Source organism: Helianthus annuus, chromosome 17 (genome assembly GCF_002127325.2).
Source record: "Helianthus annuus cultivar XRQ/B chromosome 17, HanXRQr2.0-SUNRISE, whole genome shotgun sequence".
NCBI lineage: Eukaryota > Viridiplantae > Streptophyta > Magnoliopsida > Asterales > Asteraceae > Helianthus > Helianthus annuus.
In genome coordinates, this window is record NC_035449.2 from 49,152,170 (window position 1) to 49,167,326 (window position 15,157).

Here is a 15,157-nt window from a genome sequence, read left to right on the forward strand (position 1 = left end):
ACATGGCTCAATAATATGATTATGCCGTTCAACCTTCGTTTCATTAATATAATAACTAAATATAAATATCTAATACAATATAAGAAGTCTTAATTAACTTTATCTTAGTTCTTATTTTAATGACAAAATTTTTAAAAATCGAACTTTACCTTAAAAAGCTCATTCAGGATAAATAAGAATAAAAAACAAGGTGTTATTTCCTTCTTTTATAATATAAATCTCCATGGAGAATGGAGGTATCGCCATTGAGCTTTGACTATGCTCATGGCTTCCCTTCGCCTATAGTCGCATATACATACATAGCAACAATAATACATACACCAACAATAATCTCCAATGAGGTCAGATCTCTTTCTTTTATCTTCCCACAATAATAATAATAATAATAATCACCCTCACCCCACCCCTTAATCCACCCCCAATTTCATCCATTCTTCCTTCCTTTCTTTCACATCAATCAAACCAAACCAAACCCCTTTTCGTTTATATTCCTTCCCCCCTTAAAAATCTCAGCTTTTTCCATCCACCTATTCGTTTAGTTTTTGTCGGTAATAACCGTTATTTCCTCAACCCTAGATTTGTTTTTAATTAGAGGGTTTATTGTTTCCAGCATTTGTTCTTCATGGGTGATGATTTGTTATGTGATCGTACAGTTTGTAGTCAAGATTATGTGTTTTCTCCAATAAAGATTGGTGCTTGGACCGATTGGTGCAGTATGGATGATTATGAGGATATGGGGTTTGAATCTTTTGATGATTGTTTGAATTTGAATTTGAATTTGAGTTTGAATTTGGATTTGAATGGGGAATGGAAGGATGATGTTATTAATAAGTTGCCTTCTGACCCTTTTGAGATGAATGTAAGTGGTGGGTGTACAATGATTAGGGGGTGGGTTCAAGAGGTTGATGAGGAGGATATTGGATATGTTCAATTTAGTGAAAAAATAATTGGGGATGAGATTAGTTTAGATGATGCAAATGGGTTCTTTTTGTTTGATGAAATATCGAAAAAAGTCGGGAGCTTGATCAAGAAAGATGGTGATGAGGAGGTTGAGGTTGAGGTTGGTGAGCCTCATGATGCTTTGTTTTTGGCTCTTGGGCATTTGGGAATAAGGGATTTGCTTTCGGTTGAAAGAGTTTGTAAGTCGTTTCGGGATGGTGTTCGTCATGATCCGTTGCTATGGAGGAATATAAGCATTGATCAACCGGTTGGGGAATCGTTTACTGATGACTCGCTTTTGAGGATTACGAATAGGGCGAATGGTAGTCTTCAGTCTTTGAGTCTTGTCAAGTGTTTAAAGATTACTGATATGGGTCTCAAGCATGTTTTTCAGCAAAATCTGGGGCTGATGAAGGTTAGTATTTTAGCTTATATTTATATGTTTTACGTGTTTATTTAGGGTTGTTTGGATTTGTATTTGAGTAATCTTCTAATCCGATTATTTAGGGCGTAACCAGCTTTATACTAGCAAGAAACCAAATTGATTATTAAAATGTGGATTAAAGTTGTTTATATGCCTTTATTTACTCCTTTTCTAATTAATCAAATGTTTCCAAACACTTGATATGTCAAAAATGATTATTACAACTTTAAGCAACAAAACCTTCAAGGGGGTGGCGCAATGGTAAGCAACCAATTCCTTCTAGCAGAGGTCTCAGGTTCGAATCAAGCTTCCACTGGTTTCTACCTTTGACCCCAGCTTTCTAGTTTGACGGGGCTTTATGTTTATAAAAAGAACTTCAAGCAACAAAAGTTCATTTAGAATCTATTTTCTGCACCATGTTTTATTACAACTTGATTTTCTAATTCTGAATACTCAATACTACATAATCTCTTATAAAACACACGTCCAAACACGCTCTAAACTGTGATGCAAGAGATTATGTTTAGACATGTTTTAGCTACTCGAAGCTGCAAAAATGTTGGCAAGTTCTCAAATTTAAGGAAAATATTACTCCATTTGATGATAAGTTTTGTTGCATCTAGACACCTAGTATATAACTTCTTTTGGCTATTGTTGCCATTTTTTAATTAATTAATGAATAAAATGCCATATTCATCCCTGAGGTTTGGCTAGTTTTGTGACTTGTGTCCAAAAGTTTGTTTTTTTTTTTTTTTTTTTTTTTTTTTTTGCATCTGGATCCAAAAGGTTTGAAATCTTGCCATTTTCATCCGGCTTGTTAACTCCATCCAGTTTCTCTGTTAAGTCAGATGTCTTTTCGTCTTTTTTGTTAACTTAAAGGGCAATTCGGTCTTTTAAATACTTGTACGTTATGCAAAATGCTTGTACGTAAAGTGAAAAAGACCGAATTGCCCTTTAGGTTAACAAAAAAGGACGAAAATACCTCTGACTTAAAAGAGAAAAATGGATGGAGTTAACGAGCCGGATGAAAATGGCAAGATTTCAAACCTTTTGGATCCAGATGCAAAAAAACAAACCTTTGGACGAAAGTTCTAAATTAATTTTTTTTATCGCTTTTAATAACTTTTTATGCAGCTAAACGTGGTGGGATGTAATGGGCTAAGTATGGAAGGTCTCTTGAACAATATAAAAGCTTCCGGGGGAGGTAGTATCAAACAGTTACGAATAGGCGGGCTGCATAGCATAACAATGGAGCAATTTCAAGAATTAAATAAACTATTATCCTTAAACAACAAAAACAAGCCTGGTTCACCTAAACCACGGTTCTTTCATGGTGGTCAGTTATATCTTTCATTCGATGATAACCGTCCTATCGACATAGAAGCATGCCCAAAATGCCATCAACTCAGACAAGTTTACGATTGTCCAGCAGCAAGTTGTGGTGGGAAACATAATAACTGCAGGGCGTGTACATTCTGCATACCTCGGTGTACTAGTTGTGGGTGCTGCTTTAATGAGCGGGATTATATCGAAACGTTTTGTTTGGATTTGCTTTGTTTGGATTGTTTAACACGGTTTTTGAGGTTTCCAGACTGCTGCGAAGACGAGGATATTAGTGTTGGTGGCTTCCGTCAACGTCAGCGTCAACAAGCAAGTTATCATTTTTGCTTGTATGGGTAGATGGTAAACAGTTGTTTATGGTTTCCAACTGTTTTTGGTCTGTTGGTATCTGCTAGTAACTGAAAACTAGACGCTTGAGGTGATTTTAATCGAGTGTCAGTTGAAGAAATTTGGTGGTTGGTTTTTGATGAAAACATGTAAACTGAGTGACCATCTTGGTGGATTCTTTAAAAAACTGGGAGATTCTTGAAAAGAAATCAGTTATCTGTGAATGTAATTTGATTTATACTTGTGAAAGTTGTAACGATGGTGATCTAGGCCAGATTGTAATGTTAATGCATGTATGCTTTTTGTTTGAAACTCTTCAGTAACTTGTACAATTTTTTTGAATGGATAAATCTTAAACCCCTTTTAAAATTACCCTGTTTAGCCTCTAGTGAGGCTCGAACTCCAGCCTATGCTATACTGAGAAACTTCTACATCTGATATGCATACCGACTAATATTTCTATATATAACAAATAACGTAGGATCTTATGAACAGTGTACCAATTGACCAGATTTAGGTTGTTATTTACTATTCTGCCATCAACCTTTATTATTTGAAAAAAAGAGACCGAGAGATAAAGAGATGTGAGACAGCCTGACACAGTCAATTGGCAGGGTTCGGCGCCAAAGAGCAAGGATGAAAGAGATCGGACGGCGGAGGCGGTATGGAGGTGGAACGGTGACGGGGCGTGTATACGTCGCACTGGCGTTGGTGGTATAGAGGTAGAGGGGAGTGATGGTGGTGGTTCAGCACATCAACATCAGAAGTCGAGTCTGTTTTCATTTTTTCCGAAAATCATGATCACAAATCAGTTTAAGAAACCTGCAACTTGACTTTTATTTTGGTCAATTTCATGCAAGGGGAGTGACGATGGTGGTACACCGGTGGTTTTACCGCCAAATGACTGTGGGTGAGTAGAACTCAGTTTGGAGGGATGACAAGAACTGTGTAGTCCTGGGGTTGTGTGTCAAGGGCAAAATTCAGCCGTTGGATCTCTAGGTAAACAGGGATATGAATCCACTTACCATGTGACAAAATGAATATTAGAAAAGTAAAATAAACTTAAACAACAAGCGAATTAGGATATGCTTAGGGGTGTAAACAAGCCCAGAGGCTCGAGAGCTACTCGTGATCTGCTCGGTTAAAAGCTCGAACGAGCCGAGCCTTAACGAGCCCGAGCCTGAAATAGAGCTCGTTTTGTTATAGAGCCCGATCTCGAGCCTGAAATACAAAGCTTAGTTAGGCTCGCGAGCCTAAACGAGCCCATACAAAATTTTAACTTTTTTATATATAATATGTTAATAATGATGATAACATTGATTAGCCAAGCTCGAGCCGAGCTTTGGCTCGTTTAAGCGATGTTGAAGTGAGCTCGAGCCGAGCTTTTAGCTCATTTAAGGTTGTTCTCAAAATAGTTAAAGCCGAGTCGAGCCGAGCTCGAGCTTTGTGTTTTACTCGCGAGCCGAGCTCGAGCTCAAAGAAGTAGGCTCGAACCGAGCCGAGCTCGAGCTCGAGCTTCATAAAAACCTAACGAGCCGAGCTTGAGCCTGGTCGAGCTCGGGCTCGGTCCGGCTCGTTGTTTCGACAAATAATGTTAAAACTACGGAAATGAAAAAATAAATAGAAAAGAGAACTAGATCCTTTGTATCGAAAAGATGCTCTTGAGAATTTTTAAGAACACAATATCGATAAACTTGTTAGTATTATTCGTTTGTAACTAGCAAGGATACAAAAGCCAATAGCGTTGTAAACCAACCAACGTTTACAAACCCATTTGACAACACGTTTTATATTTAATAATCGAATGGATATAAAACACTTTTTGTTATCTAGTTCAATAAACAAACACGAACACTATAAACAAGTATTCATCAACAAACGAATACAAACAAACACAATTTATCCGTATAAGTTAAATTTCATGTCGCTAAACAAAGCTACAAAAAAATTGAGGGGTCAAATGCTGTCAAGTACCATAACTTAAGGGACTCATCTGAAACTTCCAATCTCCGGCAACCCCGCCGGAACAATCTTCACGTAGAACGAAGCTCACGGCCTACATTCAATTCAAACCACCGGCAACTCCGCCTTTCACTACCTACCGTTGAAGCTTCCACTATATCTACATACACATTTGCCTTCATTTCTATCACTCACTCCTTCCTACCTTTCTACACCCAATCTCTTTACATCATGGCAAAGATTAAGATCGGAATCAACGGTTATTTCTCATCCTTAATCCTTATTTCTGATCGATTATCGATTCGGTTTGATTTGATTTATGCAATTTTTTGATTTGTTTTTAATTTTGTTCGTACAGGATTCGGAAGAATCGGACGGTTAGTCGCCAGAGTTGCTTTACAGAGCGATGATATTGAACTTGTTGCCGTTAACGATCCGTTTATTACCACTGACTACATGGTGAATATTATTATATGACATTATTCTGTAGATTTAACAGATCACACCAATTTTGTATGATATCGACAAGTGCTTTACATTGAAAAACATAAAAATGAATACCGGTACCGGTTCGGATAAGATCGATACTGGCACCGTTGTCATTCGGTTGGAATCGGTTCGGTATCTCATGACACCGGACGGTATCGCTTCGGTTCGTAGCGGTATGGATCTAAATAATCAACTTTTATATTATTGAATTAACGAAAAGGGTAGACGGCGTCACTTTATATAGAAAAACTAAACCGTGAGTCAGCTTTGAAATCAGTGATTGCTTCAATCAAATTATGCAGAAGCTGAAATAATCGTCTAGATTAGGAAGAGTGCTCACAGTTGTTTGTAAATGCTTACTTTTTTTCAGATTTACATGTTCAAATATGATAGTGTTCATGGCCAATATAAGAAGGGTGAAATCAAAGTTAAGGATTCCAAGACTCTTCTCTTCGGCGATAAACCTGTTACTGTTTTTGGCTGCAGGTAAGTTCGGTTTGATTTGATTTGATTCGATTCTCCATCCTTGCAGCTCACCAAACATGGAACTGACTTAACCGAATCATGTTAATAATCTTTAACTAATGTGCAGAAACCCGGAGGAAATCGCGTGGGGTGAAGCAGGAGCTGAGTATGTTGTGGAATCAACTGGAGTTTTCACAGATAAGGACAAAGCTGCTGCTCATTTGAAGGTTATTAATCTTAATTTATCGCAGGTTTGATGCAAATGAATACATGTTTGTTGAGAGATAGTTTAATTGTTAATTAGGGAGGTGCGAAGAAGGTTGTGATCTCGGCTCCAAGTGCGAACGCTCCCATGTTTGTCATGGGTGTAAATGAAAAAGAGTATAAATCCGATATCACTATTGTGTCTAATGCTAGCTGCACCACTAACTGTCTTGCTCCATTGGCAAAGGTTGGTTGCGTAACTTCGTTACTTGCAGCATGCTTGTGAAGTTCTGATGATAAGTGTTTGACGTTTAACGTTCTTGGTTTTATAATACAGGTTATACATGACAAATTTGGCATTGTTGAAGGCCTTATGACCACTGTTCACTCCATCACAGCAACTCAGAAAACTGTTGACGGTCCATCAATGAAGGATTGGAGAGGTGGAAGAGCTGCTTCTTTCAATATTATTCCCAGCAGTACGGGTGCTGCTAAGGTACCGTGTGCAGTTTTATATACAAACGTACCGTAACTTTTTCCATGAGTGATTTTTTTTTCTTTTCTGAAGGCTGTTGGAAAAGTCCTTCCTGCCCTTAATGGGAAACTTACAGGGATGTCATTCCGTGTCCCTACGGTTGACGTATCTGTGGTTGACCTTACTGCTAGGCTCGAGAAGCCCGCCTCATATGATGATATCAAGGCTGCTATCAAGTAAGATTCTGATAATTATATAAATCACGTTTTTTAAGTATTTGTTTAAATCATTTGTTGTCGGGATTAATACTATGTTGTGCAGGGCTGAGGCAGAGGGGAGTATGAAGGGAATCCTAGGATACACCGAGGATGATGTTGTGTCTACAGACTTTGTGGGTGACTGCAGGTCGAGCGTATTCGATGCGAAGGCGGGTATTGCTCTGAACAACAACTTTGTGAAACTTGTCTCGTGGTATGACAACGAATGGGGATACAGGTATGGTTTTCTTGATTTTGGGCTTGTTTTTGTGGCATAAGTTGTTTATTGAAGTGTTGGGTTGTTATGTGTTGCAGTAACCGTGTTGTTGACTTGATCCGTCATATGGCCAAGTCTTGAGCTGTTGATGATGTTCGAGTTACGATTGCATGCAGATTGATTCAGCTTCATGGTTATGGAGTTATTTGGGGAATAAGTAGAGCTGAATAGTTTGTTTTTTACACTTTGCAACACTCTGTTGTTCACAATTTTGATTAAACGCGATGGTTTACTTATTACTTTGATCAATAACGAGAAACTCCTATAGCGAATCAAGGGCTCTCTTTCAGAATTACAAGTGTATTCAAAATATAATATAATCTCAAACATCTATCAAAAATATGATCCAAATGCTAAAAGATGACTGACTCACCTATGATTTGCAATGGTCATTTTTATCTTCAAGGATAAAGTAGTTGGCACAAATATTCTCTCTAAGAAACAACAATATAACAACCATCACCGGTGCACTAGTGGTGGCCACGGGTATTTAAGTTCCACCTATGATGGGCCCGGGTGAGTTTTCTCCTCTAGGTCTCAAGTTCGAGTCTGGGTGATAGGGGTTTCTCATTGAGGGGTTTAAATTGGGGATCTATTGTGCGAGGGGGCTCTCTAGCGCGGGCCCGATTAAGACAACGTATGCTAGACCTCCCGAGATTTGCGAATAATTCACACCTTTCAAAAAAAAAAAAAAAAAAAAAAAAAAAAAAAAAAAAAAAAAAAAAAGAAACAACAATATACCAACGATAGATAGTGTTCCACTTTCTCATATCTTTCTCCATTGATAAACTTTATACGAAGATGCTCACTTTTATTTCGTGTTTTAGGTTGATAGCTCTAACCGATTTACCAGTTATAGCTCGTTTAGATAAAAAGGGTTAAATAGACCGTATTCGTGTTATATGGTTTTAAGTGTGTCTATATTAGTATATTAGAGTTTACGTATTTGACACTAATAAAGGCATGGGTCGTGTTTTGGTCATCAATTGCAACACGCAAACCTGACATGATTTCCCTACTCAAAAACCATCAAACCACAGACTCGAAACCTACATAATCCAATGCATCATTGTCATGATTTGACAGTGGCGTACCTACTCATGAAGGAGGGCGGTAGCCGCCCCCTTAAAAAATTACCAGGTTGGCCACCAAATGGTGATCATGTAAAACTAACTTAGAAAGGGTTTAATATGTTTTGATGCATAGTTGATAGTTGATACCCATGCATTGCAAACCTTTCAGGTTTTAAGATGACATATCTAGATACCACAAGGGGGCGTAACTCTCTCGCTTGTCCTTACCTTTTTTACGTACTGTGTTGTAAATAGTTTGAAACAATGGTTTAGTCGATAATGCAAACTATATCGAGACTACTTTTAAAAGAAGATAATAGTAACACTCGTCAACATTTTGTCAAAGTACGACACAGACACCAATTCTTGCGATGATTATTTGAAGATGTCTAACAAACGTGACGTGAAAGTATTTATGTTACGTGAATTGCCATGAAGCTCTACAACCAGTAGTACTTGCGTATACCAACGTGGGGGTGACATTCAACAATTATATGAGGCTCATGAAGTTAATATAGATTTCCCGAAATGCTTGGCAGCATTGATTGTATGCCTTTGGAGTTGGCAAATTGTCCTAACGCATGGCAAGGTCAGTACATGCCAGATAATTAACCACATCTGACAATAATGTTGGTGTGACATGATATATGGATTTGGCATGCATTCTTGGTGTTCTTGGTTCAAATAATGACGTTAATGTTTTTGATCAGTTACCGCTTTTCAATAGCATCATAAACGGAGTGGCTGGTCTTCGTTTGAGGTTTCAGGAGTAGAATTATGTTGCTGACAGAATATATATCGAATGCTCAACAATTATCAAATTGTTCACATGTGTAACGAAAGAAACTTAAGGCGGCTCAAAAACGAAAGAAACTTAAGGCGGCTCAAAAATTTGCAAGAATTTGGAAGATGAAAAACGAAAGAAACTTAAGGCGGCTCAAAAATTTGCAAGAAAGGATGTGTAACGAACATTTGGAGTCATGAAGCAACGTTGGCACATAGTGTAAAACCTAGCACGAGCATCGTCACCAAAAATATAAGAAACATATTGTATGCTTTCATCGTATTCAATAACATGATTCTGGAATGTGAGGAATTTGAAGAAATTGATGAGAGTATAATATGTGGGCGTTACACAACCAATATACGCACCACGACCTACACTCTGATTTGGTGGAACATGTTTACGCACTACCACTTGATGACAACGATGCAGACTAGATATTTAATTTATGTATTTAAAAATTATGTTCAACTTCAACTGATGTAATTTTTCGAGTTCTACTTATTAATATTGATTAAACATATGTAATATTAACGCGTTTGTCTTGAATATGTGAATTAAAACTCATTACATTAGTGTGTCAAACTTACAAAGGCTAATGCGCTCTTTTAATGCTTTTAACGTGACCCGCACATTGCAGACCGTTTAGGTTTCGAGGCGCCAAGGGACCAAATTGACCCATGCTTTTTATTTAGGCGTATCATTTTTGAGACTGCAAGGAGTAGAGCAAGGGCAAAACCCTCACCCTGCCACATAGGTGCCACGTAGACCATGTGGCTTTGTCCTCCACATAAAAGATTACAAAATTATGGACACATGCATATGCAACATACCATACGTGATCACTTGAACTTTCAATCAAAAGCCTCCTTTCCAAGTAAAGAATCACAACCATGCAAAGTAAAGAATCACAACCATGCACACATTTTGCATCACATAACAAACATGAGGGTGGAGGGTATAGTCAAACACTTTAGGGTGTTTGAGTGAAATCTTACCCAGTAATATTATGTCATGTCAACTCCCCATTCCACTCCCCATTTTGCACTCAATCAGGGGGTATGGTCAATCACCCTAGGGTGTTTGAGTAGGTTAAAAAATAAAAAAACTGTGATTGGTTAAAAGAGGTTGGGACCCACCATTTTCTTAATCACTCTCCCTCCCCATTTTCGGTAAACACTCACCGAAATACCCATCCTCTCTCCTCCTCACCGAATACCCACAAACACACGGTATAGTCACCGATCGGTGACATACTCTCCCCGCACAAGTCCCCGAGGATTATACCCTCTACCCTGAGTCATCAAATCCAAATAAACCAACGAAAACCATATTATTTACCATATCCAGATCCTTACCAACCAAAGAATAACCAATAAACTCAAAACCAAAACCTTACACCACTACAAGAAATCCAAACTCTTACTTGCACTTTTATTCAACTAACATACATTCATCGCACCACTTTAACGTGAAGAATTAAGCCCGAGAAGCATCTGACTCCCACCACCCGGAACATAAGTCACATTACCACTCCTCCCCAACGTAGAACATATCTCCCTAGAAGCCTCAATCCTCCTCAACTCTATCAACCCCATCCCCGCCCCAGTCGTCGCCTCTGAAATCATCTTCGCCGACTCACTCTCCCCTTCCGCCCTAATAACCGCCGCTCGCTGCTCCTGCTCTGCCTTCGCCACCACAAACCGCGACCTCTCCGCCTCCTGCTGCGCCACCTGCTTCTCCTCCACCGCCTTTGAAAACTCCGCTCCGTATGATAAATGCGTGATTGCCACGTCATCAAGCACAATATTAAAATCCTTAGCCCTACGGATCAAACTCTCGCGAACAAGAGCCGAAACCTGTAACAATACTGAGAATATTAACATGTGATATTGTAACAATATTGATATCCAGTGTTTTCAAAACCAGACCAGCCGGTTGGACCGGGAACCGAGTGGTTGGACAGGCCGGAAACCGAGAGTTCAACCATAAATTTGGGAGGTCCAACCGGACATTGATTAAATTCGTTATTTTTACCATATTTATTTTTAATATTTACGACATCAGCCGGTTCTTACGTCCGGTTGTGAAAACATTGGTGATTTGAGAGGTCTTATAAAACCTGTGCGCGATCCGTTAACAGCTGATCGGCGTTGAACTGTGCAACAACAGCTTTCAAAACTTCGTTACCGATCGACGGAAGAACCTTCTCGTCGTACTCAAGGCCTAGGGTTTTAAAAATGGACGGTAACTGGTTAACTTCTGGGCGAGAGAGGACGCGTAGGGTTAGGTTAACCATTTGGAGGTCTTTTGTGCCGGAGATTGAAGAGAACGTGTGGTGTCTGGTGCGAATGTCGAATATGTAGGGTTTCTGGAGCCATGGGATGAGGATGTGTGTACCTTCGCCGACGGTGTTGTTGAGGACGCCGCGGAAACGGTCGAAGAGGACGGCGCGTTCACCGCCGTCCACGGTGTAGAGGGCAGAGTCGGCGAAGGCGGCTGTGGCTCCGATGCCGACTGCGGCGCGTGCGAGATTGGTGAGGAATGTCATGGTGGTTTGATTTGTTCTCATTTTTTCAGGTGAATTTGCAGGGAAGAGTGTTTGGGAGTGTGGGTTTAGGACTGTATCTCGGGGTTTAGAGATGGGTTGGGCTTGATTTTCGTATAGGCTCAGTTTAGTAAGGGTTAATGGGTTATTTAACAAATAAGCCCGTTTATTGCACAGTCCACAGAATGATGGCTAGATGCCCAATAGAGGTGCATAAATCGGGGTTTTTTTAATACCCGGTTTCGGATATAGACTCGGTTTCGGGCATGATAAGGCATTGGAAAATCGGGCATTGAAAAAAACTGGATATGGCTCATGTACGAGTACTGAGGAGAAAAATCATACTCTATGTACCTGGGTAGGGTATTACCCGGCATTGGAACTGGGTATGAGTCCGGGTATTAATACCCAGTTTTTAAAAAAATATGTTTTTTTAATTATTTGACAAAAAATCCTTTTTAACGAATGTTGACAGGCGGTGTCCTTTACTAGGTATTTTGTTGCAAGTTTAGTCCTTTACACCTAAGCCAGTTAAAAAACCATGTTAATTGTTGGGTGTAAAGGACTAAATTTGCAACAAAATACCTAGGTAAAGGACTAAACTTGCAACAAAATATCTAGTAAAGGACACCGCCTGTCAACAATTAACAGAGTTTTTTAACTGAGTTGGGTGTAAAGGACTAAACTTGCAACAAAATACCTAGTAAAGGACACCGTCTGTCAACATTCCTTAAAAAGGACACCGCCTGAAAAGTGATATAAAAATAAAGGAAAAAACTTGTAATTTTTCCTAAAATAAATTACAATAGCATAAATTTACTTAAGTACAAATTATTTGCTTTATAATAAGTATTTAAAAAAAACATAAATATAAAAGTTGTAAATAAACATAAAAATATACTTTAAAAATTTAGGTATTCTATCGGGTATTAAAAAAAACGGTATCGAGTATAGGGTATAACCGGGTTCGGGTATAAGGCATGACCAGTTCCGAGTATTTTCAGGTATAAATCGGGTACACTTTCAGGTACGGGTATTAAGCTCAAAATGTATTTCATATCCATACTCTACGGGTAGGGTCAGGTTCAGTTTCAGATATAAAATACCCAGGTACAAAATAACTTATTTCGATTTTTTTCTCAGGTCCGTTTTCGAGTACGCGGTTTTTGTGCACCCCTAATGCCCAGATATTTTAAAAGTTAGAAAAATACAAGTACTTTTTGTTTTTTTTTTCTCAAAGTCACTTAACTTTTTTTTTAACTTATTAAAGACCTTCTATTTGGTATTTTTGAATATAATTGTAGACATTTTCTAAAATAAATTGAAACCGGCTACACCAATTACATGTCTGTTTTTTTACTTACGTGGCTTATTTAAAAAAAAAAACATGAATATATAGAACAAAATAGAGTATACATATATGGGTGTCAATCGTGCCAGGTTGGTGAGTTGAAATTAGACCCGACTGAAGGGTAATCCAAGTGAGACATTGGCTTTGGGCCACATTTTCTAAAGGGCCTCCAATATCTAATAAGTTAATTCTTTATAATTATAAATGCACTAATCTAAATGAGGCTTTTGAGCAAGAATTAAGTTGTATATCCAGTAAAAAAAACTATAAAAGTAGACATTTTAATACATGTTACCTGCTTAACCCGTCCAGTTTATTTGGTCAGTTATACCGTTAGCCAACTGACTTTAGGTTATTATGTTTTTACAAAAAGGCCTCAACTCTTGAATTCGTTTTAGGCCTCCTAAAGGGTTGAGTCAGCCCTGGTTGAAATGTTCAATCCGAACCCAGCTCATATTATTATTTGGATCAAAGATTTCAACTCATCAACTCGAACCCGACTCGTTTAACCCGTATTTTTAAATGAGTCATACAAGTTGAGGATTTATAAACGGGTTGTTAGGTTTTAAGCGGATTATCGACAACATGTTTAATGATGAGTATGAGTGTGACAATAATAATATAATGTGTCAAAACTAACATTATTATAACTAACCATATAAAATAGAAATGGAAAAAACAAAAACAAAATATAAAAGTTTCTTTTCTAATTAGTTAAACGGGTTAATGGGTCAATCCGTTTTTATACAGGTCAACCCGAACCCTACCCGTTTTTAATACAGATCAACCCGACCCGTTTTTTAAACGGGTCGTGTTAGTTGACCCAAACCTGTTTTTTTTTTTTTTTCATGTTAGACTCGGAACAGGTTAACGGGTAATGTCAAGAATTATTGCATAATATATCTTTTCTCAATAAATTAAACTGATTGACAAAAATAGTTTGACCAAGAGTAAATTGCCATTTTAGTCCCTGAGTTTTGTCTAAATTTACCATTTTAGTCCAAATAGTTTTTTTTTGCCTCTAGGTCCCTAACTTTTCCCTTTTGTTGCCATTTTGATCACATACACTAACTCCATCCAAAAACTCCATCTCTAACCAGGGGTATTTTGGGGATTTTCATTTTAAATGTTTTCAATTGCCATTTTGATCCAATTCCAAAAAATCAAAAAAATTCTAAAAAATAATAAAAATTCTAAAAAATTATAAAAATTCTAAAAAAATACAAAAAATCCGTTTCGGCGCGAACCGTTTCGAACCCGAACCGTTTCAAGCTAAACCGTTTCGACCCGTACCGTATCAACACGAACCGTTTCGAGCTGAGCCGTTTCGACGCGAACCGTTTCGACCCGTACCGTTTCGACCCGAACCGTTTCGAGCTGAACCGTTTTGACGCGAACCGTTTCGACCCGTACCGTTTCGACCCATACCGTTTCGAGGCACGGTTCGCGTCGAAACGATTCAGCTCGAAACGGTTCGGGTCGAAATGGTACGGGTCGAAACGGTTCGCGTCGAAACGGTTCAGCTCGAAACGGTTCGGGTCGAAATGGTTCAGCTCGAAACGTTTCGGCTCGAAACGGTTCGGCTCGAAACGGTTCGGCTCGAAACGGTTCGGTTCGAAACGGTTCGGTTCGAAACGGTTCGGTTCGAAACGGTTCAGCTCGAAACGGTTCAGCTCAAAACGATACGGGTCGAAACGGTTCGCGTCGAAACGGTACGGTTCAGCTCGAAACGGTTCGCGTCGAAACGGTTTAGCTCGAAACGGTTTGGGTCGAAACGATACGGGTTGAAACGGTTCGCGTCGAAACGGTTCAGCTCGAAACGGTTCGGGTCGAAACGGTTCGGCTCAAAACGGTTCGGGTCGAAACGGTACGGGTCGAAACGGTTCGGGTCGAAACGGTACGGGTCGAAACGGTTCGGGTCGAAACGGTACGGGTCGAAACGGGTTGCGTCGAAACGGTTCAGCTCGAAATGGTTCAGCTCGAAACGGTTCGGGTCGAAACGGTACGGGTCAAAACGGTTCGCGTCGAAACGGTTCAGCTCGAAACGGTTCGGATTCGAAACGGTTCGCGCTGAAACGGATTTTTTGGATTTTTTAGATTTTTTTTAGAATTTTTTGGAATTTTTTTGATGTTTTGGAATTTTTTTGATTTTTTTGGAATTAGATCAAAATGGCAATTGAAAACATTTAAAATGAAAATCCCTAAAATACCCCTGGTTAAGGATGGAGTTTTTGGATGGAG

The 15,157-nt window shown here is 38.9% G+C and overlaps 3 protein-coding genes across 3 annotated transcripts; 2 read left to right on the top strand and 1 right to left on the bottom strand.

Annotated features, from left to right (window-relative positions):
• Positions 1-225: 225 nt before the first annotated feature.
• On the top strand, positions 226-3,346 carry LOC110921008 (F-box protein SKIP14). Its single transcript, XM_022165271.2, has 2 exons — positions 226-1,354; positions 2,498-3,346. Exons 1-2 carry the CDS (start codon positions 623-625, stop codon positions 3,041-3,043), a joined length of 1,278 nt encoding a protein of 425 aa, XP_022020963.1. The 5' UTR covers positions 226-622; the 3' UTR covers positions 3,044-3,346.
• A 1,592-nt stretch (positions 3,347-4,938) lies between these two features.
• LOC110921707 (glyceraldehyde-3-phosphate dehydrogenase, cytosolic) lies at positions 4,939-7,452 on the top strand. The gene is made up of 9 exons (XM_022166052.2): positions 4,939-5,252; positions 5,352-5,452; positions 5,853-5,968; positions 6,075-6,174; positions 6,252-6,398; positions 6,489-6,647; positions 6,720-6,862; positions 6,948-7,121; positions 7,199-7,452. Exons 1-9 carry the CDS (start codon positions 5,225-5,227, stop codon positions 7,239-7,241), a joined length of 1,011 nt encoding a protein of 336 aa, XP_022021744.1. The 5' UTR covers positions 4,939-5,224; the 3' UTR covers positions 7,242-7,452.
• Positions 7,453-10,331: 2,879 nt separating this feature from the next.
• LOC110921503 (prohibitin-3, mitochondrial) lies at positions 10,332-11,730 on the bottom strand. The gene is made up of 2 exons (XM_022165839.2): positions 11,140-11,730; positions 10,332-10,876 (listed from the first exon to the last, which is right to left on the bottom strand). The coding sequence occupies exons 1-2, from the start codon at positions 11,587-11,589 to the stop codon at positions 10,484-10,486; spliced, it is 843 nt and encodes a 280-aa protein (XP_022021531.1). The 5' UTR covers positions 11,590-11,730; the 3' UTR covers positions 10,332-10,483.
• Between the last annotated feature and the right edge of the window lie 3,427 nt (positions 11,731-15,157).